Source organism: Eubalaena glacialis, chromosome 3 (genome assembly GCF_028564815.1).
Source record: "Eubalaena glacialis isolate mEubGla1 chromosome 3, mEubGla1.1.hap2.+ XY, whole genome shotgun sequence".
Taxonomy (NCBI): domain Eukaryota; kingdom Metazoa; phylum Chordata; class Mammalia; order Artiodactyla; family Balaenidae; genus Eubalaena; species Eubalaena glacialis.
In genome coordinates, this window is record NC_083718.1 from 52,093,054 (window position 1) to 52,120,630 (window position 27,577).

The 27,577-nt window shown below is 47.0% G+C and overlaps 1 protein-coding gene across 3 annotated transcripts in view; it reads right to left on the reverse strand.

Moving 5' to 3' along the window:
* Positions 1–374: 374 nt before the first annotated feature.
* The window catches only part of CACNA1E (calcium voltage-gated channel subunit alpha1 E), a 302,414-nt gene continuing 275,211 nt past the window's right edge, over positions 375–27,577 (reverse strand). For 2 of the 3 annotated variants that reach the window (XM_061185651.1, XM_061185650.1), the window contains 11 exons: positions 26,948–27,113; positions 22,084–22,211; positions 16,895–16,991; positions 14,607–14,712; positions 13,620–13,727; positions 12,297–12,397; positions 11,915–12,021; positions 7,789–7,900; positions 3,622–3,802; positions 2,476–2,666; positions 375–928 (listed from right to left, as the gene is read on the reverse strand). In XM_061185651.1, coding sequence (XP_061041634.1) covers positions 386–928; positions 2,476–2,666; positions 3,622–3,802; positions 7,789–7,900; positions 11,915–12,021; positions 12,297–12,397; positions 13,620–13,727; positions 14,607–14,712; positions 16,895–16,991; positions 22,084–22,211; positions 26,948–27,113 — 1,840 coding nt within the window. In that variant the 3' untranslated portion in view covers positions 375–385. Of the gene's footprint in view, positions 929–2,475; positions 2,667–3,621; positions 3,803–4,826; positions 4,956–7,788; positions 7,901–11,914; positions 12,022–12,296; positions 12,398–13,619; positions 13,728–14,606; positions 14,713–16,894; positions 16,992–22,083; positions 22,212–26,947; positions 27,114–27,577 lie in introns of all 3 variants that reach the window. The other variant, XM_061185648.1, reaches the window with a different exon arrangement.

Here is a 27,577-nt window from a genome sequence, read left to right on the forward strand (position 1 = left end):
TTCCAGGCTTCTCAGGGCAACGGGCATAGCCACAGGCCGGCCCGACATCCCCACGGCTATAGAAAAGTGGGAAGGGGCAAGGGGAAGCAAAGCCATCCTCGTGTCCCTTCTCCCCTGGGAATAACCCTCCATGTTCTTGTATATTCTTTCCCCAGCAAAGAGGCAGAACTATGGCAGTGCCCATCTTGCCAAGGGAAATACAGCGATTTGGTGGGTTTGACCGGTTTTCCTTCTGTCCTTCCCTTCCTCTTCTCTGATAATGCACGGTGTCCTTCTATCTTCTTCCTCCCTCTTCCTCCCCCCCCGGGCCGCACTGGCTTCCCAATTGGGGTCTTGGTTATCTCCGTGTTGAGAGAAGAGCATGCATCGGAGGGGGGAGCGGCCTCTAGCATTTGTCGTCTTCTTCCGTATCACTCAGAAGGTCGCTGACAGCTCCACACATCACGCCTGGTCCAGGCCCCCCGCGCCTCTGCCGCCAATAGTGCCCATTGGGCATCTGCCAGCTGTGCCGCAGGGGCGGGGCTGAGCCGATGGTGTTGGACCGGCCGAGGCTGGTAGCCACAGCTGCTTCAAAGGTGAGCGTCTCCTCCTCGCCACAGTCCGAGGCGTGGGAGTCTTCGTGCAGGGCCAGGTAGGGCTCAGAGATGTAGCGCTGTGGGGAGGAGGGGTGGCCCTGCTGTACGTACCGGGGGTTGGAAGACTCGGGCAGGCTGGCGTCATTGCCCTCCAGAGCTTGGGAAGTCAGTGGGGAGCCACCCTCGCTCCCATCAGCAGGTGGGGAGATGCTCCCAGCGTGTCTGAGCAGGGAGCTGTAGGAAAGGAGGGGCCGAGGCTTTGGAGGGACAGGTGGGAGCTGCCGACGACTTCGTCTTGGGGTGCTGGTGTCAGAGACGGACGGGATGGAGCTTTCACTGAGGGACGCTGTGCCCTGTGCAGCAGGAGAAACATGGCATGTTAGCCTGGGTTTGGCATCATTCCTACTTGGGACCTGGTTAAGGTCCCTAACCCCTCCTACAGAGAGCCACCAGGGTCCCCTCTGCTACCAGTCACATCCACTCAGGGACGCAGAGATTACAGGGGACTGAGGAGCCAGTACCATCGAGACCAGGGTATGTCAACTCTCAATATGCTTATGCATCTCTGGGGTCTTGTTAAACTGCAGACGCAGCTCAGGAAGTCTGGGGTGGGGCCTGAGATCCTGCATTTCTAACAAGCTCACAGGTGCTGCCGGTCCATGGAACAAACACGTTGCGTAGCAAAGATCTGGACGCTCACTCTCTCCAGCACGTGGCACATTGAAAGAAAGACTTGAAGCTTTTGGGAAAGACAACTACATGAAAGGTAAACGAATGCTCTAGAGTTGCTCTGTCTGGGGAACGTTCTTGGGAACTGGATCTAAGGGCATGGCAAATACCTTCCCTCATCTTCTCTTTTTGCATCTGGGTTTTCAGTGGCGTGCTAAGACTAACTTGGTTTCTACACCCACTCATCTGTTGGTTCAGGCCTGACTTGACCTGCTCACCTATTCCCAAGGGTCTCTGAGCCCAGGGGTCGGTAAATGGACCTCCAGCTCGGTGTTGAGGCTTAAGGTGTGCGTGTAACCTAGGAACCACATGCTCAAGATCTCCTGGGAGATTCTGGGGTCCTTCCAAGTGCAGATTTCTGGGTTCTACTTTACAGCGGGTCTCACTACTGAAGCAGAAGCCTTGAGGTCCCAGGAACGTGCACTTATAACAAGCCCTAGGTGACTCTGTTCTGCACTAAAACTCGACACCACTGCTCTAGAAGTAAACTTCTCAACTGCGTCTAAAAGTTGGCTGTGGAAGCCCTTCCTCTTCCCCATTGCTCACTGCTGATGGGTCTCACATCTGGACTCTGAGATTGGAGCAAGGTAGGGCAGGGAGTGAGGGACGGTAGTCAGGAGGAAAACAGGGCCAGAGAATGTTTTCACACAGCTCTGGTAGTTATATCTTAGACCTAGGCTGATGTTTCAGCAACAGGCTGGAAGGAGAGATGCTCTTGCTCTTGGGATGGCTGGAAGCTAGATAGATGAAGTTGAATTGATCTGACTTTTGAATCCTGTGCTGAGAGAGGAATCACCATTCCAACCAATACTAAGGGTCATGCAACTGGTCAAAACTTTTCTGGCTGAAAAACCATCCTTTCCTCTGAAATCTGCCTGAGATATTTATGAACTTATTTGTTGTGACTTTGTGACTCTGGATTCTGAGAACCAAGAAGGAATGACCCCTAGACACCATTGTCTTTCTTGGGGGACTCTTTGGTTTTCTGTGAATTCATATCATGTCTGAGTACACAAGTGTTAAGTAAAAAGCTAACCTCTATGCACAATGGATGTAGTTTCCTGTGAAGCTGAGGTCTGTGTGGGTGCTGGTTGCCCACATATTGCACCTAATGTTAACAGCCCGCCCCTCCCTGTCTTCTGCAGAGGCTCAGCTTCCTCTCCATGCTCACCGGTCTGTTGGGGGTCTGTGACCTGCCCTCGCTGGGAGACCGGGACTGATGACGTTCTGGGGACTCCCAGTCGGCCTGGGTCCCTCGCTCCTCGGAGTTGCAGCGGGACACGTCGGGAGAGAGAAGATGCTTTCGCTCTTTCGATCGTCCTCGCTCTCTGCCCCCTGAGCGGTGGGTGTCGGACTTGTGGCCTATGAGAGATGACAAAAGCAACTATCATAACTCTGCCCATCCTGGCTGCTGAACACAAAGATAAGTCTTACAGCTTGGGACCAGGCCCTTCAAGGACCCTGGCTTCTGCAGACATGCCAACAGGTGATCTGAAAGGGAAGAAGGAGAGAAAGACTGGAAAATTACCCTTTTGTGAAGAGGTAAGTGTGCAAGCCGCCACTGGAAAGACTTGCAAATTCAAGGATGCAATCACTCTCTTCTGCTTCCATTTATGCTAGATACAATTAAGGTAGACTCTCTGCCAGCAATGTGGCCCAAGAATCCTCTATGTCCTAAACATGGGTGTGTAACTTTTTAGAGGGAGAACGGCATTAGCAGAAGGGAATTAAGAAGTGGCTGTGAACAAAGTAAACACAGTTACTGTAATGCCCTAGGACTGAAGTCAAAGGATTTCACTTCTAGTCCCCTGTCTGCCACTTACTGGCCCTATGATATGGGACATGTCACTGCTTTTTTATCTTTGTTTCTTCACTTAGTAAAATAGTTTGAACCAGACTAGTGATTTTCTGTTTCTATCAATATGACCCTTTTCCTTAAAAAACAAAACTCAAATGCATAAAACAATTCCAGGTAGCACTGTCTGGGTCGAAGCGCAGTTAGTGGGTAAAGCTCCGCCCTTGCCAGGGGGTCTCTAATGCATCCCTAAGGCAGTGGAGTGGTTTTGTAGAAGGCCCTTGGGAAAACTCTGTTTTAATGATTTCTATAGCCCTGCTCTGGAAGAAAGAAATCTCATCAGCCTTTGTGATGACTAGAGAGGGTTTTGTTGCTTTGTTTCATGATGTGAGTCAGACAGGAAACCCCCTTTGTTAAGGAGCATTCTTCCTTCACTCTCCGCAAGCCTATCTTTATCTGGATTCTGTTCCCGTGATTTTCAGTTCTTGTCAGAAAAGAGGCAAACGGTGAAGACTCCCTCACCTGAGTCAGAGTTCAGGCGGTGGGCTGACAGCCTCAGAGAGGAGTGGTAACTCCGGCGACGCGACTTGTAGGTGTTTTCGCTGCTTCGCTCCATGGAGAATTCCTCCAGCCAAGAGGAATTTGAACGCTTTTCCCGAATAGTGGAAAATGAACGTCTCATGGAGCTAGGTTCTGTCACCACCTGGAAACATGAGCCCCCAGAAGAACACAAGGTATGGATTAATTACTGAAATGGTCTAAAAGTAAGGAAGATGTAGGACTGAGATTGTTGAAGATTGCAAATTGTCACCTCCCATAAATGCCTCTTGCTCAGACCTTAGCTGGAGGAAGCTGTTTCTGAAAGTGTCTTTACGTTAACATAGTCACTGGGCTGGTGCAGGGCTCCTCTTCACGCTCAGGAAAGCAAGGAGCTGAGGGTCCTGTGCAAGCTGCCCATAGAGCCATCTACCCTGGAGACTCAGCCAGGACCTGCCGTGAACCTTGAGCCACTTTGAAATAGCGAGGGCAACTGTCAAAAAGTCTCCACCATGAAAGAAGCACGGCTTTGCCTTTTGTCTTTTGCCCTCCTCAGAGAAGGCGCCACCCTATAGCGCTAGAGCTTAGGAGAGCTTGTAAATGAATAGCTCCTGAGAATGCACTGCTCTCTCTCGATCAGTCCCACGCCAGCTCCACCTTAAACTCTGGCATTTTGACTTGCCACAGATGTTAAAACAGATCCACAAAAACTTCTTGTCTCTGTCAAAACTTGATGTAAGACAGACAGACAGAAAAAAGAAGCCAGGAAAACAGACAAAGAAATGAGGCGTGGCCTGCACTGGTTAGGACAGACAGTCCTGACACAGAGCTGTGTGTGTAAGTAACTGCGTATGTGCTAGAGGAACCAGGAAAGGAGAAAAGGAAGGAAAAATACACAGGGGAAATCCTGGAAAATATTTCTTGCATGGCTGGTTGAGTCTTGAGGATGTTGAGCCCATCCGGGGGCCTGCCCTTCTGCTGGCTAGGCTGTTGTGGTTCGGGTTTCATTGGAAACACAGTGTGGAGGAGCAGGCTCTGTAGAGAAGGCCCATGAGCCAGGTTGTGCTTATAGAGAAGGGGTGGGGGCAAGTCAAGGGCTCACCTGAAAATATCAGCTGTTTGTTCATAACCCACCAACTCAATACAGCCCAGGATGCCACTGCATGTGGTAGGTGGTGGTTGCGTTTTACCTGGGGATCCACAGTCAGGCGTGGCATAGAGGATGCCCTCCCAGATCCCGCATGCTCCTGGGTGTCCGAAGGAAGGTAGATGCCATGGTTAGAGGGCTGCACGCTTTTTAATTCACTAACCTCTGGCTCCTAGAAATAAACACACAGCCAAGCTTGTGGGACTTGATTCCATCCCATTGCTTCTCACTTCCAGTGGATGATTCTGCCTCCTCCATGTGAAGAACGGCTTTCAGAAGAGGCACTTGCATCTCTAAGGTCTCAGTTGTATGTGTATATATGTTTGTGTCTATGTGTGCACATATGTGGTATACCAGATGTCCCAAACAGAAAGCTCTAACTAGGATTGAGGGATAAGGATCACCTTTTCTAGTTAAGTATCATCTTAGTTATCACTGAGCAATGCTTCAGATTTTATAGCTTTGTGAAATTTACCTTCTGCAAGTTGACAGTATGGGGTTTATTCTTGTAATCTGAAGAAGCCATTTGTCAATTAAATAGAAACCACTGTTTTAAGGAAAGCCACCAATTTCTGGTGTCAAGTGTATCTTCTGAAACCTTAAGACACGTGATTTTAAGAGCTTTCTTATGATTGAAACCATCCGATAATGGGGGTTGGTAGCCATCATTCAGGAATGCTTTAGACTAGTGCAGTCTAATAGAAATATGATGCAAACCACTCATGTAATTTAAAATTTCCTAGTAATTACATTTTAAAAAGTACAAAGAAATATGAAATTTAATAATAGATTTTATGTAACCCAATATATCCAAATATTCTCATGGCAACATGTAATCAATATAAAAAATTAATGAGATATTTTACATTTTTTGGTACCAAGTCTTTGACATTGGTATATATTTTACACCTATGGCACATCTCAATTTGGACTAGTCACATCTCAATTTGGACTAGTCACATTTCAAGTGCTCAATTACCGTATGTGGGCAGTGGCTACTGTATTGGACTATGAAAGCACTTCAGAGCTTTTAAGAAAGTTGGATTGGAGATCTCTAGGGTCGTGCCCAAATCATTTAATTTTCCTGGTTAAAGAATGTTTGTTAGTTTGGCAAATGTACATGCTCTGTATAGACAGCTAGTGTCATTGTATAAAGAGTAGAGCTGCTTTAAAAATGTTTACATGGGTCACCCAACAAAGAGACCTAGGAATATCTTGGACATCATCTGGAGATTACACCAGAAAAAAAGCATTTTACATTTAGGAAATGACACCTAAAAACATGGGTGTATGAGTAGGGTACTATTAAAGGAAAGGGGGGGCCTGAGACACCCCCTTGGCCTCAATGACCATTTAGCTGAGTGGTTCCTGGTATGAATGGGAGGACTGCCTTCAAAGGACATGATGTGTGCACCTGAAGAAGTTACAGCGTTTGTTTGCAGTATGTGCTTTATATAGCACCCAGGTCTGACTCAAAACAGATGTGATAACAACAAACAAACACTGCAGTCTACGTGGTAACGACAACTGCAGTCAACGGGTATCAGAGGTCGTGCAACACACACAAATCATGGCCATGTCCCAGGACATTGAGCAGGGGGCCCCAAAGGATGGGCAGGAGTACACAGTGGTGAGTGTATAGCACGGGCTGACACCTGAATTGAATTACAGACACCAGTATTGACAATGAGATGAACATATATCCAAAAAGTCCTGGCACTACAGCTCAGCCCTGGGAAACCTGCAGAAAGGATGATGTAATAAAGCCTCCCTGTGAAAGAAAGGACACATTATTGAGATTTTTCTCACCAGACAGACACATCACCAGGCAAGCCATAAAATGATGAGCGGCCCCTTTTTTTTTTTTTTTTAGCATTTTTTTTTTTAAATTAATTAATTTTTTTGGCCGTGTTGGGTCTTTGTTTCTGTGCGAGGGCTTTCTCTAGTTGCGCCAAGTGGGGGCCACTCTTCATCGCGGTGCACGGGCCTGAGAGGCCCTTTTAAGAATTAAACTATCTGTACCAATTAATTAGTCCCTGGGCTTTGGTGCTAATCTCCTCAGGAAGGCAGGGAATTGCTCCAAGCATTCTTACCCACTTTACCAAGAACACCCTCAGGCCACCACTCATACACTGGGAGGGGGGAGTATGGCTGTCTCCCCAATACAACTGTGTACAATTCCTTGTCTCCTCAGTCACAGGAGATGGAATCACTCATTTGCTGGAGTTACTGAAGTGCTTTTTCCCCTCTGAAGGGTACCCATTCCATCAGACATGCCCTCCACAAGCAGACCACACCCACACTCCACCCACACATGCATTCAGGGAGGCGCTGGGGTACACAGTAACAGTGGGGAGGGGTCAGGGAAAAAAATGAAGGGGAGAGAAGAACACAGGTGAATTAGAATCAAAGTGACACAGAACTCACTTAATACAAGCTGTCTATATAGATTGTTGCAAAGGTTGGGTTTTACCCTTTTTCTTTCCAGACCAATAACCACCTGGACTTTAATTCTAAGCTCCAGAGGGAACTTGATCTCATGGCTCCTGAACTAATAGCAAAGTCCATCATCTCTGGGAGTCCCATTTTAGCTTTGTATTATCAAAATCTAAAGTTCCATCTGTCATCCATTGGTGCCATCCATTCTTATGATGATTCATCCTAAGGCTCCCTCTCAAAGGCAAGATTTCATTTGTGACTTCTGCTTCTCCATTTGATGCCCAGGGGCGTAAATTAAGAGGGCTCGGCCTGAAGCATTACAAGTTCCTGAAGCAGGTAAGGAGCCTCTGGGGTTGTAAAACCTGAAGCGGGAGCATTTGTCAAAGAACATGAGAAACTCAGCTATGAAAGGGGAGATGGCGGGAAACTTTCAGGGTAATTGGTTGGACTACCAGAAAGGTTTTTTTCTGATGGAGCAAGGCTATGGAATAAAATTTGAAAATGAGAGTGGGAGGGATCGGGAAACCAAGGAAGTATTTTTGAGGTATTGTAACTCATTCATTCACCAGAGATTGCTGTTCCTGGAATTGTCCATCATCAGCTGGGTCCATACAGGCCAACTGGAATATTTCCTGCGGGGAGAGTGGACTCATCGAAGGGTATCCACTCCGGCCACTCCTGCAAAGCAATGCCAAGTTCAGAGGTAATGTGTGCATGAGAGAGAGAGAAACAGTCATGACGTAGTTGTCATTACCAATTCCCACCCAGACAAGACTTCCTTCCCAGCAAGGGCAATACACTTTAGCCTTGGCTGCCTTGCAAGCCTGGTAACTTACAGGTGGCTAGCCCTAGAATAGAAATTTTTTTAAAAAAGCATTGGAAAAGAGGAACCACTGTTTTCAACCTGCATTTGTAACCATTCATCATTTTGCTGGTGACTAGCATATCTATGACAAATGACATCATTTGTCACACTCAGCCATATGGAAGACCAGTGCTAGATTGTAAACCTGTTTCTGCTCAGTTTCTCCATTCGGCAGAAAAATGCCATAGTTTAAACAGTGAACAGTTTGTTTAAATATTAAGCAGTCATGGTCTTTTAAAAAATTTCCTCCACTCTCAGTAAGAATATGGTTTTATTGTGCCAACATCCCTGGCCAAACCAAACAATCCAATGCCATGAACATTTACTGAAGGACTGCTCTGTACCAGACACTGTCTGTTGGCGTATGAACTGAACGGAACGATTTCCGAAGAGGTGAAAGAGGTGACAACGTCTGGGTCGATGGCTATGTAGGAGGATGCTTCAATGGTGATGAGGTAAAAGGACAGGGGCAGAGTTGGCCAAGTGTTTTAGGGGCCTCTGAATGAAAAGCGTGGAGAGCTGTTGCAGTGTGCCTGTTATTAAACCACGGTTTGGTACCTGAAAGACACCCTCAGCCAATGGGATCCACTGGGCTGGGTAGGAAAAAAAAGAGGCAGCCAATCTTTCCTGAGAATTTGGCTGCTGCTGCCACTCATTGCTACTAGTACAGTAACAGTTTCTCTTTGACCTAAAAGCCAGCATGCAGACTCAGCTTCCCGATCACGGGAAGAGGAACGTGGTCAGTGACTGGAGCAGCAGCTCCCTCAGTGGGTGTGGAATTAGGAGGGAGAGATGGGACACTGTCTCTGCCAGCGTCCCACCTGCTCCAGAGAGAGCCACTACAGAGTCTGCTGCTAATGACTGTGAATCCAGTGGAAAATCTGAGACCTAAGCAAGGATTGCCAGTTACTGAAAAATAATCCATTAGACTGGGATCATAGGGGAAAATCCGAAAAGCAGACTTTTCACCCAACCTGTCCCCTTGCTGCTAGTGAGGGCTTTAGCTGAATTTTTACAACTGCTAGAGAGCAGTCTGCTATTTAAACGACTGCTTAAATGGCAATCATCTTCTTCTGTGTGCCTTGGCCTGAGAACCACGGGAAACAAGATAAGCACTGCTCTGTAGGAAATGGGCCCCCTTTTGTCCTACAGAAAATGAGTAACTCCAGGATCCCCAATAGGTAGAGAGGACACTTAAAAGCACTGAACAACCTTATAGACTTGAAGAATTTGAACCCTGAGTAACCTCTTACTTTGAAAACCTTGTCTGGCTTCTCATGGTTATTAGGAGAGAGTCCAGAGGCCTCTTTCATGACCCACTTCCTACCTGGCCACCCTCCTCTTGCATTACTTCCCCTTATTCCCTGAATTCCAACATGCTGGGCTCTCTCAGTTGGTTGAATGTGCCAGGCTTCTTTCTGCCTCAGGACTTGAATAAAGGCTGTTCCCAGAGTGCAAACACCCGGTTCTCAAACACCCGGTCCCTTGCAAACTCTTTTTTGAATTCATCCTTCAAAATTCTTCTTAAAAGTCACTTCCTTAAGGAAACCTTACCTGATAAACTCGTCAGAGGTCTCTCTCACGTGCACTCAGATCATAATGCATTTTTTTTCCCATCCTAGCACTCACCAGAACTGTGATTAAATCATCAAAAATGACAAGTTTTTTTCTTTCTGATAATTCTGTTTCATGTTTGTTTGTTTTTCTACCAGCTGGAAGCTCAATGAGAGAGGAGCCCTGTCATGTTCACCACGCTGCCCGCAAAGCAATCTCTACTTGAACAATTCAGGGCTCTAGAAACACAGATGGTTCCAAAGAACCAGCCTGCTGCTCCACCAGCATCTCCGTTTCAGGAAACGGACCAACATCCACCTAGAAGCTCAAACCAGAAACCTGAGGGTCATCTTGGATTCCTCCCTGTCCTTCACACCATGTAGCAAATCAATCACCAAATCCTATCCGTTCTGTGTATTAATTGCCTCTCAAGTCTGATTCTCTCTCCCCATTTCTATCCTGTTGTTAGTCCAAGCCACAGTCTCATAATATACACAATTGCAGCCACATATTAACGGTGTTCTATCTCTCGAACTGCTTCCCTCCAATCCACTGAGCCCACACTGGATTAAAGAATGATCTTTCTTTGGAAAGCCCAAACCTGATCATGTCACTCTGATGATCGTGTCACCCATTATCCTTGGATGACACTAAACTTCTGTATCCAGCCTGTAAACTTCTGTATCCCTACATCCTGGCCCCTCCAAATCCATCACCTGCCACGTCCCCTGATATCTTGTGCTCCAACCATCATGACAGTTCTTAGGTTCCTTAAACTTACCATACTTTATTTCACCTCTTGAAGTGCTTGCTTTTGAGTCTCACTCAAATGTTACTTCCTCAGGGAAGCTTCCTCAAATCCTACGTCAGTTGTTTCCTTTACACGGAGTCACAGTAGCCTACCCTTCCACATTTTAACCTTTATCACTCTTGTAATTTCTTTTTTAAGAACTGTGTCCAGGGAGACTGTGATCATCTTGACTGAATCCCCAGCGTCTGAGCCAGTTTTTGGGTCACACCGACTCTCAGTAAATATTGGTCAAATCAATGAGTAAATGGATTAATAAACATACGGAAGAGAGGCTGGAATAGTCCAGTGATGGGAGTTAATCTGTACAGCAAATGGTTGTGGCTAAAACAGATCTAGATGGTGGAGGGTGTCCTCTATTTCTAAGCCAAAGACCCTTGAAAAACACTGTAAACTCTTCCGAGGTGGTAGTCCTGGTACTGTAATCATACCTCTTGACCACCTGCCTGCACAGACCAAAGAAGATCAACATGCACTTGTTTTTTTGTAGACAGGAGAATCCATACCTGCTACTTTAACACCTCACATGTTTTGTAAAAATGACCGACGGCCTTGGTCGTTTTTCTTCTTTTCCAAATGTGTTGGATTGGGACCTCTGAAAACAATGCTTTTCAAAAACAGGTCTCCAACACACCACAGGCAGAAAGAAATTTATGGCGTGAGAGATTCCAAATGGTATTCGGACTGAGAGCTCATTCCTAAGCCTGGGATTTCACTCCTCTGACTGACAATGACTGAAGTTGTGATATTTAGTGATTTACTGGTTCCACGAGAGCTAGACTGGAAAAAAGTCACTAATCATAACCAACGACAACAAGCCATTTACGTTGGGTAGAGGGACCCTTTGGGTACATCACTTGTGATGAGAGAAAGAAAGCATTAAAATGAAGTATGTATATTACATTAGATCCTTTATGGCTAATGACCACATTGGGGCTAAGGCTTACAACTCGGAAGAATTGGCACATTCCTTAATTAGGGTTTTGTTTCCACTTTCAATAGAGAAAATTAACAAAAAATTGTTTTGCCTGATTTAAGGTTCTTTTTGTTCATTACAGATAACACAGTGTAGTGGGAAGACTCTGGGCTTGGAAATAACTGACTTAAATTCCAGTTCAGCTTCCTACCAGCCATATGGCTTTGGGCCACTTAGTGAACCTCTCTGAGTTCACTCTAAAGTGATGATACTAACACAGCCCCTTTCTTCCTTTGTCCATTCACAGCACTCCCTGTCTCTCGAGCTGGCCATAGCACCAAACACGCTCAGTCTGCTTTTCTATTACCCCTGCTGAATAACCATCTTAAGATACAACATGTTGTCTTCTCACCCTCAGAGAGGGGATCATCCATGCACCTCAGCATTAGTATTAGCTCGGGCACTTCTAGGCAATGAGTTTCTGGGTCTGCCCGATGGCACACGTGATAATGCAAGCAGGCGCGTCATGGACCCTCTGGTTATACTCACAGGCCTGAACCGGGGTCCTGCTGGAGATAAGGCAGGGCTTTGGCATTAGCAATGATCTCCTGAGGCAGAGATGATGGCTCCATCCGCTGGAACATGGGTGCGTTTTTCTGTGTTAAAAGTGGAAAGGAGGAAAAAGGAACTCAAATGACTGTGGGGGCAAAATACCATTTGAGTAAAACAGGAATATGACTGATACCCTGTTTGTTTGACTATCTGAACCTCTGCCCCACTGGGTTTCTAATCCCTTCATCCTAGGGAGGTTCCTGGACCCTGCAAAGCCTGACCTCTGCTTCTAAGCACTTGCAGGGCACTGTGCCCCAGGGATGCACACGCCTGTCCCTTCAGGGGCTCACCCACCCACCACGCTGTCCTTGACCTTCACCTGTTCCTCCAGCTGCTGCCTCTGCTTCTTCACCTTGCTCTGTTTATAGTAGTCCATGATCATCATTGCTGCATAGATTTTGCCCACAGTCAGGTCGGAGGCTGAAGACACAAGTGTGGCATGGAGGGGAACAGGGAGAAGATGGTGGGGGGAGAGTGAGGACACCTAGGAAGCAGGTTTGCCCCTTCGGCCACCCACCCATCCAACATTTATTGAGGGTTCCATCTGTGCCAGGCACTGAGGCTACAGAGTGAATAGGTCCCCATGTCTAGCCTCAGGGAGCTTCCACGGCCATCCAGGGAGGGTGATGTTACCAATGATGTGCAACACATTAGTAAGCACCTCCCACCCCCAGAATGGTCTAGGTTTCCATCTCTTAGTAACACCACCTTTTCCCCAACGGCTTGAAGGTTTGCTGAACTGTGTTATGTGGAAGGACAGAGCTATGTAGCCAAGAAGTTTCATCCACAACCACAGTGACCTATCTTAAGAAACTGTTTTCCAGTGTGGAGGTTCCTCAGAAAACTGAAACTAGAACTACCATGTGATCTTGCAATCCTACTCCTGGGCATATATCCAGACAAAACCCTAATTCAAAAAGATACACACACCTCAGTGTTCATAGCAGCACTATTCACAATAGCCAAGACATGGAAGCAACCTAAATGTTCACCAACAGATGAATGGATAAAGAAGCTGTGGTACATATATACAGTGGAATACTACTCAGCCATAAAAAAGAACAAACTAATGCCATTTGCAGCAACAAGGATGCAACTAGAGAGTATCATACTAAGTGAAGTAAGTCAGAAAGAGACAAATAACATATGATGTCACTTATATGGCACGAAATGGAAACAGACTCACGGACATAAAGAACAGACTCACAGACATAAAGAACAGACTTGTGGTTGCCAAGGGGGTGGGAAGGATTGGGAGTTTGGGGTTAGTAGATGCAAACTGTTACATATAGGATGGATAAACAACAAGGTTAGTATAGCACAGGGAACTATATTCAATATCCTGGGATAAACCATAATGGAAAAGAATATAAAAAAGAATATATTTATGTATGTAATTGAGTCACTTTGCTATATAGCAGAAATTAACACAACACTGTAAATCAACTATACTTCAGTTAAAAAAAAAGAAACTGTTTTCAATTAATGCAAAAGGAACTTGAGAAGTGAGGGATTTTTTGTTTCCTAAGAATAAAAGAGCACCCTTCCCCTGTCTCCTTGATCATTTTGTGTTCCCCCCAAAGGTGTGGTCTTGGCGTGCTGGGCCCACAGTGACAAGGATACCCTGGAGGAGACCCCACACCTTTGGGCATGGGCACAAGCAGATCTAACATCTTCTGGGACAGGTGAGGCCAGATGGCCAGGGTCTCCTTCTGTAGCTCTGAGTCTAGCTGCTGCCTGTCCGCACCACCTAGGGGAAGATAAATTTATTAATAGCGAAAACAGAACAGACACAGAAATAACAAGGACGGAGGGAGGAGGTGGGGCCGGAGCTGAGTCAGCATGGCACCTCATATTCTCAGAGGGGATCTTGGCACTTAGTGACAGTGGATCTTGCAATACTGGGTCTTTCTGCTGAAGAAGCAGAACACATTTTGGCTCCCGTTTTCAGTGACTCAGGGATATCCTGTCACAGAGAGCTGAGGCCCTGGGACCAAGATCAGCCTCCTCATTCATTCACAGAGGCTCCCAGCTGCTCAATATATCAGAAGGGGAAATGCAGAGAGCCACGAGCCAGCCTCCTCTGCCTTTATACGTGTATCAGTTCTTCCAGCGATCTGACTCCAGAGTCTGAGTGACCTGATTTTAAAAAGGATTTGGGTCAGGCAAGAGCAGGAAGCTGGAGGCCCATCTGGAAGTAGTAAACGCTTTCTTTCCTAAACCACTGAATTAGAAATCAAGAGGAACAAGATACTGCCATGATAGCACCTGCCACAGAAGCCTTCCAAGTTGTTAAAGGCACCACATAAGGAAAAAAAAACAAAAAAAGAACTAAATTAAAACTCATTTGTTCAATCAACAAATATTTCTAAAATGCCTACTATGTGCCAGACACCAAAGATCACATACTGTTGAAGTCAAAAGGAGGCTTAGTGATTATCAAACCATTCATTTCACCAAGAAGAAAGGGCAAATACTATAGTTATTGTAGCTCAGAGGTGAAACAGGGACCCTACTATTGGATCTCCAGGTCACTGCATCATCAGATGGATGAAAGGTCAAACATTTCCATCCTGCGCCACCCTGCGTGAGTTGTTTCAGAATCTTTTTCCTTCCTAAGCTTACTGACCTTTGGCGATTTTAATGTCCAGCGCTGTCCGGATCAGAGCCATAAGCGTGGAAGTGAAGTGGACAGTCATGTCCTCAGCCACTGGCATATTCATCAGGACTAACCTCTATGTGAAAGAGAGAAAAGACACAGCAGGAGGAAAAAAATATATCGAGAGAAACCTTGGTGAGAAGGGAGGAGAAGTGCAGAGGTCAAGTGCAGAGACAAAAAAGAAGGGCAAGGATTCCCCCGTCCCCTGTCCCAGTCCTGCCCTCTCCCTGCTTCTCACTTAAGGCTCATTGGCTGCTGTTTTGTTTTGCTTTGTTTATTTCTAGGGAATGATGCCAAATTCCAAGGGAAGAGGGACTAATCATTCTGTAGGACTCCTCCACAGTCCTAAGAATGTCTTTAATAGGGATTCCTAAAAGCAGTGGCTCAGGGGAAGGAGTCAGCTCTGTGAGGTGACTCCATTCCCTGTTTCAGGGCTGCTCTACAATTCCACTTGTCCCATGAATACCCCCAAAACTCACATGGGGGAGATTTTGCTTTGCTTATCTGACTTGAAAGATGCATCCTGATGCCCCCTTTTTGAGTCTTTAAAAGATGAAATTTGCCAGCACATGGTTGAACATGCAGAAGTCCAGCTTATCCAAAAGATGAAGTGGAGCAGAATGGAAAAGTGGGAGAGTGCAAACAAGGTCTAGGGGAAGAGGGCTGGGGAGAGCAGAGAAGAGAAGGGTGACCAAGGCAGGAGCAGAGTGGGCAGGCCTTGTTCCCCTCACCCAAAGGAAGGGGATCAAACTGAAATGGCCAAATCCACTTTCCAGAGAGTATCTTGCTTTTGGAATTAACTTTTCCTCCAATCCCCACATCCCTTCTCCCACTGAGCTTCACCCCAGAAATTCAAAGAACTTAGGGCCACGTTCCACCACCTGGTACCGTTAGATGTGGAATCATGAGCAAAAAGGATGCCAGCCCCTAAGCTGCAAAGGAGGAGCCATGTAGTGGGGTGGATAAGGGTCCCTAATGGGCCCCCCCCCCCAATTCCAATGAGATGCTCTCTGGAGCTTTAAACTTGGAGGTAGCAGCAGGAGAAGGTCCTCCAACAGAACCACCAGCCTAGCAGGAAGGCAAGTGTTTCTTCCCAAGACAGGGCTTCTAAAACTCCACTGGAACATCTTGCTTAATGTGGAGGTAGCAGCAGGAGAAGGTCCTCCAACAGAACCACCAGCCTAGCAGGAAGGCAAGTGTTTCTTCCCAGGACAGGGCTTCTAAACCTCCACTGGAACATCTTGCTTGACGTGATGCCACAAACATGGTGTCTTAGAGTGTAAGGCCAGTTTCTCGTTTGTATCTGACTTCCATCTCTCTCCCACTTCTTTAGGCTTTTAGAGAAGTGGCGACATTGCTAGGTTGTATTCCTAGGTGAATGAAAGAGCTCCAGAGTTCTGGGTCAGTCTAAACAGCAATGGGGAATTAACAGTAACTATTATTCATTGTGGAGAAAAAGTTCAGGCCCCAAGGCTCTGAGCATCCCAATGGCAGTTGACTCCCAATGCACAATGCTGTCCTAAGCAAGCTGAGGGGAATCCACCCATAACTCAGTCATGCCAAGAAGGCAGATCTAATGCTGAATGCAACTTGTGTCCGTCATTACCCTTTCCTTTGAATTGCCAGGAAAAATGGGTAGCTGGGCTAATGGGGAAGGGAGCTGCATCCTTCATCATATATCATGGGATGGAGGTTGTTGTTCCTCTTTCTTTTCTGGTACCTAGAAGGAACCATGCCATCATTCCTCCCTATGTCATGGAGGAAGAAATTTGTTAAGAGTTTTCCTCTCTCCTAAAAATTTCTTCTTGAGCCATGTTTAAAGGAATTTCTGCATTATTTCCTTAGCTTATCTGATTGAAGATTTTTTTTTATAAGCTCTGATAGCTGTCTTGCTGTAGGTTTTCTTCTTGCCCATATATGCTATTACACAGCCCACCACTCTGCCTTCTCTAGAAGGAAACATGCTACTTAACACTTCCTTTCTAGTAACCCACTCAAAAGAAGCCACACACTTGTAGGAACAGAATAACATTAAAAAAAAAAACCACGTCGAATAGTCTTACACACCACCCTGTGTATCGATTCAGGACTTCATCCTTCTGTGAAGCTTCATGACCTTTTCATCTCATCATTCCTTTTTTCCTTGGTTCCCTCCTCTCCCTCCCCAGCCCGGCTTCCTCCCCACGTTCTGACCTCCCCACAGCTGGCGCCCATTTCCTGCTGGCCACTAGCCCAGAACGAAGGAAGAGGTGGTCTACCTTATATGCCACCTTGGAGGGACATCTCTTGCCGAGGCCTAGCGGTGGTGACATGAGAGTCAGCATTTCATACATCTCAGTGTAATGGATGCGGCCACTGCTCATGGCGGGGTGGTAAGTGGGGATGGGGGCAGGGCGGCAGGGAAAGGATGCAGACAGGGAGGAGAGGAGAACAGGCATTCCCGGGGAGCCAAAACAAACAAACAAAAGAGTACAGAAAACAGGAGAAGAAAAACGAAACAAAATGGACAAACAGGAAAAGAACAGGAAACCCGTTAATCAAGGCAAGTCATACACGTGTCTCCATCCTGGTGCGGATTTATAGCACACCCAACACAGACCCGGGAACGTGGCAGCAACCTTTGGTCTCTGTCACAGGGACCAGTTGTCTCCTTCAGGATGAGCATCACCCTACCTCTCTGTTCACCCATTCATCCCCCATACAACACAAGCTTGTCTTCAATTCCCAGGGCTGTGTGAGAGTGGTATAAACCAGATAGACGGTGTTCCAGCCGTGGGTTAGGATTTCTGGCCCCGGCTGGGGACGGGGGTGCTGGCCTGGAAGTCAGGCCTTTGTCCTGCTCTGAACCCGCAGGCGGAGCATCGTGTATCCCCCTCTGTGGTGTGAGTGCAGCAGGAGACGGCGTCTTGCGCTACGGCTGCTGCTCAGAGTCGGCCCGTTGCTTCCACCTGGCTCTGGTGGCAAGAGTGCTCTTTGTGCCCCGGCATGCCCCGGGGGCGACGGCATGCTGGGCACAGAAGAAACAAAACCAGGAGGAGGAAGAGCATCTCGCATGCCATGCTGCCCTCCCCGGCTCTCCCACATGCGGCTGCAGGTTTCACCAGGGTGGAGTTTAAAGAGTCTCTGCAGAGGCAGCTGTTCGGCCTCCTGAGTATGGGAATCACTTGTCACCAGCCCAGGCCAGCTCCTTCCCATCGCCCAGCCTGGCATCTTCCTGGGCCTAAGTCGTCTTCCAGCTGCCAGACTGTGCTACGCCCCCGGGAGCCCGCGCTTCCCTCCTGTAACACCAGGAGAGACTTCCTTATCTAGTGGGCTTGGTCTTGGACAGGGGCTGGGTGCAGCCACTGTGCTAGTTGGAGAGGGAGGTCCTGTGTACCCCTGAACAATGTCCTTGGTCTCACCAACAAACAGTGACTCGGCAGTTACGACAGAGCCCTCGGTGCCTCCAACAATACATGGCAGGACCCTCAGGCAAGAAATCTGCTCCGAGCCCTCCGTCCTCTGCTGAGACCTTCCCAGACCCTCTGAGCTAGTAAAGTCTCCCACCGACTCTATCCTCTTTGCCTTCTTGACTTATCCTCCCCTCCTGTCCTCATTTTTTAATTATTTCTCACCTCCCTTTGGTCCTATAGCTCTTATAATCGCTTGTGGCCAAACTATCCAGAGCTGGGCAGAGGTAGGCATGGCTAGAATCACACTTTTCTGCACCGTATATGGGATGATGCTACTAGTTTGCTGAAAGGAGGCTCTCTAGAGTCTCCAGGGAAATGAAACCAGAACTCCTTGCTGGATTCAAAAGATTTCTGCATTCTCTGGAGGAGGGAGAGGTCCTTCTGGTTAAATCCACAGATTAAGGTGGAGTGAGGAAGAGAGAGAGAAGAATGTGTGTGTTATACGTGCACGAATGAGTGTGTGCATGTGAAGAAAACAGAGGTCAAAGCAGCCTCCGTTATTAAGTCCTTAACTCTTTTGTTATCCGCCTTCCCCCCAAAACGTGCCCTTCTTCCTTGTGTAACAGCTGCTGGTTCTGGGAGGGTTTGGACCTCTTTAAACTCAAAGGAAAGCAACATGAAGGTTCCCTCATGTGGCGCAGTGGTGGTGGAGCAGAACGGAGAGGAGGGGGGTTGGAGGCTGCACCCCGCCGCCGGTCACGGTCATGGTCATGGTCACAGCTGGGGACCGGAGGCAAACCTTGCAAGCCACCCTGTAGGGGCAGTTCTCTCCCAGGCCCAGAGGTGGCGAGATCACCCGCACTAATTTGTACATATCCTTATACGGGATCCTGCCGCTGTAAAGGAAGCAGAGGTGGGTTAATAGAACACTCAGAGAAGGGTAGGAGAGAAATGACAGCCTAGCCATGAAGGGGATGGCTGGAAGAGGAAGGGCGGCTTCTTTCCTTGGGCCCAGCAAAGCCAGATTAGGAGAGACTGAGGACGAAAAGCATCAGAGAACCACCACCTTGCAAACAGCATGGTAAGTATCAGAGAACCATCGCTGCAAACTGCACTGCCTCGAATTTTCTAAGGAATCAGAGCTCATTCAATGCCTAGTGGCCACGAGCACCCAGAGATATCTGTTGGGTCTATACCTGGCCAGATGCAGAAAATGGAGCCTGGCTCCAGCTAGGCCTCTAAGAACAAAGCCCACCAATTCACAAATACCTCTGACTGCCACCAACAGCGGACACCAGGCTGCCGTGAAGCAGACTGCAGAACCCTTTGCTTTTCACAGACACTGATTACAGTCAGTTACTCAGACCCGCCTGTCAGGGCAGTGGGAAAGTCAGCCTCCTTCTACAGACTGTGAGAAAGAAATTTCCCATTAGGCTAATTAGCAAGGAGCACAGTTGGCACGAGGGAATTTGCAAAGGGCTTTGCTTCTCTTTGTGGCAGATTTTTCCCCGAGTTCTGCTTGGGCAAACTCTTCTCAATTTGGCTGGAGCCTGCCGGGATCTGTGCTCAGAAAGCAGCCTGCAAGGGAGCCGAAATGCTCTCCCGCCAGCCCTGCTCCTGCAACCCAGCCCATAAGCAGCTGGGTCAGATCCAGTCAGAATTCCAGGAACACTGTGACCTATCTTATCACTCCCCTTTCACAGAGCCTGCTAGAGAATTCTGATTTCCCGTGTAAAGGACAGACTCAACAGTCGATTCATTTTCAGTGGCTAAAGCATCTGCTCCCTCAGGGACCAGAACAAGTCAGCAATGGCCAGGGATCTGAGGGTCTGGACACATCCTGGTACAGACCAGGGTTTCCACCGGAAATTATATGCACGCATTCTCCACCTCCAAGCATCCAATCCTCGCCAGTGATGTCGAGACTACCACTTTGCCCCAGTGTCACTCTTCCTAATCTTTTCTTGATTTTGCTGTTGATTCCTCCTCTTCTTCCAAACAGCAGCTCAGCCGTACTTCCAAGTCTCTTGACTCTTGAGGGGAGGTTCATTTTACCATGTGTTCTTTTGTTTCTTATTGTGGATGGGACGTGGGTGAGTTGGTCCTGCTGTCTACAGGCTGATGTGCTCTGCAACTTGTCTGTCTCCTTTTTGAAGACATTGGCTTACTTTACCTTGGTTAGTTTCCCCTCTCATCTCATAGAGAAGGCCAGTAAAACTATAACCAGGACAAGTTACGCTGTGAATTTCAAAGTAGACACAAGAGGTTCTCCTTGGTCTGTTTGCTCTTTCACAGCTCATGCATCTGAGTCTCATGATTAGTTCTCGTGGAATTGTTCTTCCCAGCAGATGGAAGAACTGGGGAGCAGCATGTTTAATGCCCAAGGCACTTGGGTCCCAAAATAATGTGAACCCCAAAAAGCTGGGGTTTCTGAGAGCCAAGGGCTCCTGAGTGAGGCTAGGTGAACAATGAACTCCTTTGCTAGCAGCTGCTTTCTCCTCTCTCAGGTGAGTGAAGAGGTCCCTTCTTGGTCTCCCGATCCCATGGCCATCCAGCTTTACAGACACCAATTTTTCATATTTTCTTTCCCATATGGTAATTAATTATAACAACAGTTACATACATGATTTAATATAATCTTCACAACCAGCCTTCAAGGTAGGTAGGATCATTACCACTATTATACAACAAATGTGGAAGCTCAGAGTGGTTGAGTGACTTGTCCAAGGCCACCGTGCTGACAAGATACAGGCCTGGCTGCATTGCCCTGTAACACAGTGCCCACTGCATTCTAAGCGGCCTATCCTACTAGAAAGAAGGTCCAGAAAGTAAAAGCCATTGCTCAGCCATTGTAACAGGAATGGATTTAGAGAACTCTGTGCTAAGTCATTAATAATTACTGAGGGGAAGAGGAATTCTGATTCATTCTTTCAACATCTAAAGCAGTGACCCAAGTTCAACAAGCCTCATAGGAGGACAGATTTGGGAAGAGACTTAGATTATGAAGGAGTTCCAGGTGGAAGCAACGTGGTCCATTCCCATGAAGGATGGAATTTCTTGTAGTATTTTCAGAGGGGGACCAGAATGGATAGATTGGCGAGATAAGATCCTAAAACTAAGATGACTTGGGACAGAAAAGTTCCCATGGAGTGAGTGCTCACAGCACTCTTACCCTGTCTTCAACTATGAGGACCAAAAGGCTGCCTTTGAACTCTAAATCAGGGATTAGCAAACTTTTTAAGTAAAGGGTCAGATAATAAATATTTTTGAATTTGAGGGCCATGCTGTCTTTGTCACAATATGCAGCTCTGCCTTGTAGTGTGAAAGCAGCCATAGACAGTACATAAATGAGCATGGCTGTGCTCCAATAAAACTTTATTTGCAAAAATAGACAGTGAGCCACATTTAGCCCATGGGTTATAGTTTGCCAGCCTCTGCTTTAAAGCCCAGAAGGCACAATATCACTTGAGAACTATCGGAAAGTGAAAAAGACCTAGGGAGGTCATCCCCGCAAATTCCTGCCATTTAACTCAGTTCCATGCAATAAAAATCCACAAGTATTTAAGCAGTCAGAAGAATAACTTGCTTTTTTATATAATTTCAGAGTTATCTGAAACTGTACCTTTTGAGAGGGATGAGAGAGAGAAAAGACTAATGTCACTGACCATGGTGGCCAGATGTCCAGCTGGCCCCAAAAACCCTTGTCAACCCCCCTGGTGACTCAGAGGAGTCCACTAACCATTTTGGAAGCTCCTCTAGGGACTGACTCAAACACTCTGAGGTGCAGACTGTGTACTGAGATAGGCAAAGAAAGGGAAAAGCCTGTCACAGAAGGAAAGAGAGGGGAAAGGAAGATAAAGAAGCTAAATGGTCCATAACTGGCTTGATCCCAGAGCCAGTCTGAGGACCTGGCCTCTTCCACGGGCCACAACCAAGAGGATCTCCTCTCCTTCTCTAACAGGCAAGCATGGGTGGCTCCAATTCCAACCTCTTCCTTGAGAACTCCAGAGGCCCTTGATATGGGCCTCACGGGGGGCGCCGAGAGGCCTACGCACCATGCCGCTCTGTCATACTCTGCCCAGACACGGACAAACTCGTCCAGGTGGTGAGGCCCCAGGATGGATGAGTCCCGAGTCAGGTACTCAAAGTTGTCCATGATGACGGCCACGAACAGGTTGAGCATCTGGAGGGCAAGGGGGAAAAGAGGAGTTAGGAGAAACCCAAAGCAGAAAAACAGGCTTCAAGGCAAATAAAGAATTCAGAAGTTTGTAAGGCTGAAGCTCCTAACCAAAGCACTGTTGATCCTGCTGAAGGCAATGCAGCATTTTCATGACTGAACTACACATGTCATTCTGCATGCATTATGATTTCACTTTCCTATGCCACTTTATATTTGCAAAGTACTCCTCAGTCGCTTTTGTTATCTATTAAATTTCTTTCATTGTTAGTGCAGCAGCAAGGGAGTATCAGCAGCAACACGTTCTCAAAGGCTAGAGGAAGTCAAGGCCCGACACCAAGCCTCCCTTCCAGCCTCCCTCCCCAACCCTTGCTCCCCAAAGCGGCCAATGAGAGAACTGGTGAGATGCCTCATAGCGGATGAAGGGCTCACTGTGCGACAACTTGAAGCTGTTCACGGCTCTTAAGTGCTTCCAAGACCCTGTTCTCCCGCTTATTTGTTCAACAACATTTATTGTGCACCTACTATGTTCCAGACAGAGCTCCAGGTGCTGGGGGTGGGAGTTAAGAAAGGTCTGGTCAGAGATACATTTCCATAACTAGCACGTTGCTTAAGGCACAGCAGGCGTTCACTAGATGTTGTTACTTGAATATTCTTAAAGACATTTAGTATTTAGCAGAGACTGTGATGTGTTGGAAACATACAAATGTTACAGATTTTTTTAAGAGCCATGAAAGAAACATGTACAGCTGGGACAAAAAGGAGTACGGGTTCGAATTTCATATAATTTTCATGTCATGAAATATTATTCATCTTTTGATTTTTTTTCTCAACTATTGAAAAATGTAAAAATCATTACTAGCTCATGGGCCATAGAAAAACAAGTGGTACACTGGATTTGGCTTGTGGGCTATAGCTTGTGGAGCTCTATATAATCTTATCCAGATTATACAGGAAGCAACAGGAACCCCTAAAGGGGTTTAAACTAGGAGAGAGACCAAGGGCTATATGCATTCAGAAAGAACACTTGGTCGCAATGTGGAAGGTGCAGAAGGTGGGCAGGAGACCAGGGGGAGAGTTTTGCGATGCTCCTGAACCAAGCCAGTGCCAGGACGGCAGCCTGGATAGAGAGTTTAAGGAGGTGGACTCAACAGGCCTCGACCAGAGTGAACAGCAGTTCTTTGTTGTTTCTTGGCCATCCAGCACACATATACTGTACTTCCGGTCTCCTGAGGACACACCCCTTACCTATTCCCAGTTAATATGGTTTAGTGGGGCACCACCATGACCCAGGCCTCAACCAGCCATTGAATCCCATCCCCCTGGGCTACAGTGACTGGTGAGCCAATCAAGGCCAAGAAAATGGCATTGAATATTCTGAGCAAGAGACTTGTTCTTCCTTGCTGGCCTTGAATATGTGGGGAGTGAGGTATACAGCTGCTGCTACAGCCGTCTTGGAGCCAAGGACTGGAGGTGTTGGAGAAAAGAGCTCACATGGAGAAGCTTGAGGAAGAGATCTGTCAATAAAGAAGGAAACCTCGTCCTGGGGATGTCATCTGAGCCCCAGATTAAGCTTGCTTAAGCCTGTCCTGCCAGACTCTTCATTTATATGAGCCGATAAAATCCCTTTTTGCTTAGGTCGGATGCAGCTGGACTTTCTGCCACTTGCAAGTGAAAGAAACTTGCCTGACAGAAATGAATTGGCTGTGGAGGTGAGTGAATAGGAGCCTCTGCTGCTGATTCCCAGGTTAAGTGGCTGGGTGGGTGGAGGTGCCAGATATGCAGACAGGATACACAGGATAAAGAGAAAGTCTGCAGGATGGAGTTGCTGGGAGTCTTCTCTGCAACAGAGACTGCTGGCTGCATCCTGATAACCAGTCTCTTCTCCTCCTTCCTCCCTCCTCTCTCCCTTCCCTTCCTTCCTTCATTCTACTGCCTAGAATGGAAGTGGATGCCTGGAATCCAGCCGTCCTCTTACCATGAGGCTGAGGGACACTCCTTGGAAGTGTGGGAGCAAAAAGAGGGACGGGGTCTGGGGCACCAGCCACTCTGTGGAGCCACCGTAACCAGACTCACTGCCTTCTTCCAGGCTTCACTAACATGCCAGGAAAATAAACATCCCTCTTGGTGAAGCTACTGTTATTTGAGGAGCTCCGCTTCAAGCAGCTGAACCTAATCCTAGCATGGACTTTTCTTTCTGTCACTGTGACTGGAGCCACAGTGAATTTATTCAATCACTGTCCGGGTTATAAAGGGGTTTCCATATACAATCATCCCTCGGTATCTGCTGGGAATTAGTTCCAGGACCTTCCCAGATACTAAAATGTGCAGATGCTCAAGTCCCTTATGTAAAATGGTATAGTATTGGGAATTCTCTTGTGGTCCAATGGTTAAGACTTGGCGCTTTCACTGCGGGAGCCCGGGTTCGATCCCTGGTTGGGGGGACTAAGATCCTGCAAGCCATGCGGCGCAGCCAAAAGAAAAAAAATTGTGTAGTATTTGCATATAACCTATGCACATCCTCCTGCATACTTTAAATCATCTCTAGATTGCTTATAATTCCTAATACAATGTAAATGCTACGTAAATAGTTGCTGGTATGCCGCAAATTCAAGTTTTGGATTTCGGAACTTTCTGAAATTTTTTTTTATTTATTTTTTTAACATTTTCAATCTGAGGTTGGTTGAACTCACGGATACAGAACCCGCAGATAGGGCCGACCGTATCCACACATTTTCCTTACACTCCTTTCCGGATACCTATTATTAACGTTAACAAAAACTATTTGTATTATTATTGCTTTACATTTGCATAGTCTTCTATAGCGTTGTGTGCGTATTCACACCTACCATACGTTTAATGCTTGCTCTAACCTTTTGTGAAGCAGGTTTAATTACCACCAGCCTTTCATGGACATAGGTGCTTCCTATACACATCTGTGTTCTTTAGCTCCAAGCACATAGCCGGGCACATCCCAACGCATCGGTAAATCTTTCTAGAGTGGTTGGCTTGAGTTGAGAAGCTGTGTGACTTGCCCAAGGTCACAGAGTCAGTGTAGGGCTGAGATTTGAAAGCAGATCATCTCATACTGAATATAGCCTCTATAAAAATAACATTCATGTGAATTATGCAGTAGCCTCCATCTCAAAATTCTAAAAGTACCTTTATAGTCGCTAATTAATTTTCCAGTTATATCTTTGGTTTCTTTTAAAATATTTATTAAACACTTAAATGATGTAAGATAAAATGGAGATGTCTGCATGGCCTTCTATATGCTCCACTTCCCCCTATGATAAGCGCTGATACTCCTGTATGAGTTTCAACTTTCAGTTCTAGGTGACGGATGCACTGAAACTCACTGACGGCTTCACCCCAATGTCTAGCTCAGTGTGAGCCTTTTAATGGCCACCCAATAAAAATGTGCTGAAAGTGCTGAATACAGGAATGAATAAACAAAAAAACTCCAATTTATATCATCATTCTAAATTTCCTTGCGGTTATTTTCATTATAGATTATACTTCCCTATTTCTAAGTAAGATAATATTTTCTGTTCTTTTTTCATCAAAAAACCTTTCACATCCATGAGAAGGAACACATGTATCAGCTCACTATACCGATAATACTCTTATCAGCAAGTACTTTTTCTTCCCATTTTACAGAAGCCACAAATGGGAAGGTGGCTTGGCCAAGGCTAGAACAGCAACAACGCCAATGTGGGCTCCCCAAGTCTCCGGTCAGTTCAACCCCTGCTACATCGGCCTGCCCGCCACCCTTACCAGTCCGTTTGTTAGCCACTTCCCCACACCCAACAGCTGGACACATGGCAAGTCCCCTTGGGATCACTTTAAAGAGGTAGAAATTCCTGGACACCAAACAATTCACTTTGGGATTCCCAGCCATGAAGCTGACCACTTTTAAGTGGCATTGCTTTAGTTTTAGATTTTTTCTGTAGCCGGTGGCATCAGCAGTGAAGCCGAGCTGAGGGACATCAGGGTGGCCAGAAACGCCAGACTGACCCTTTCAGTGATCTGGTAGCACCTCGCCCATTATTCTCTTTATCACCGCTTGTGTGGTTGTGCAGGGTAGAGATTTCTGGATGCTGCTGTGCCGAGTCATGTTTTCTCCCAAAGAAAGAATTAAGAAGGCACCTAGGGCTTCTCACTATTTTATAGGTGGGCATGTGCCACGTATATTACTCAATATTTACTAATGCCCAAAGCAGTCATATCCTTTCATGTCTATCAAGCTGGCCAACTGTCACCAAACGTAGTGACATAAGAGAGAACCGCATCTATTACATTGTATATTGTCATCATCCTACTCTGATTAATGCTATCCCCTTACAGTTTCAAAGTACGTTTTCTCAAACAGTTCAAAGGTCTCCAAAAGAGAGAGAAAAGATTCTGAGCCTTGCTTGTGAGATAAAACACCAGAGATACAGAAGAGAAAGATTTACTCTGGGTCACAACTGATTCAACGTGACATTCAATACTCTATTCACTGAACCCTACCTACTCCCCTAACTAGCTCTTCTCACACAGTCCTCGCCTAGAAGCAGCAGAGACATCTCTCAGCCTTGGAAAGTTACCCACCCTGGCCTCCAAGAGCCTCCTTGAGGAGGACCTATTTCTCAACATGGGCTGGGGCTTGTGGCGGAACGTACACCGAGGGAAACCTCTCGTCTATTTATCAGAGGGGGGCACTGGGCCACATCTCAAGCCAAGATCACACTGCTGCTCACCAAGAAGGAACAGAAGAAGATGAAGGAGACGAAGTACACGTAGGCCAGGTCGGTGCCACAGCGCTCGCTCTCGCTCTGCCCCGATGGTGCGGTGGTGTCAGGCTCACAGCCCTTCTCCCCGAGGCACGACAGCATTATCTCCTGCCAGGCCTCACCCGTGGCACTCCTGAGCCCAAAACACAACTCGGTTAGTAGCAGCAGGTCTGCGTGTCCTAATCTCTCCTCAGCACTCTCCCCGACTCACCCATCTAGGCTCCTCTTACGCTCAGCCTCCTTCGAGTGCGATGGAGAGTGCCAGTGAGGTCCTCTCTTGGGCTCTGCCACCTCACCCACTGCCTCTCCATCTTCTGTTGACAGTGGTAGAGAGGGCAGTGGGACTCTCTTAAGACCCCACGTAAACCTGGTCATCCGTGGTTTCAGCCCTTAAATGGAATCTGGCCTGCAATCCATCCTCACCTTTCCCCTCTCAAAGCCCTGGAGGATGTGCTGAAACTGCATTTTGCAAATTGACTACTGAGTCAAAGATGTGGAGGAAATGTTCTAAAGTCAAGTCATCGGAGCAGTTTTTCGGAGGTCCTGCCCCCACTTCCGCCCCCATCCCACCGTCTATCCTCATAGGAGCAAAGTGAG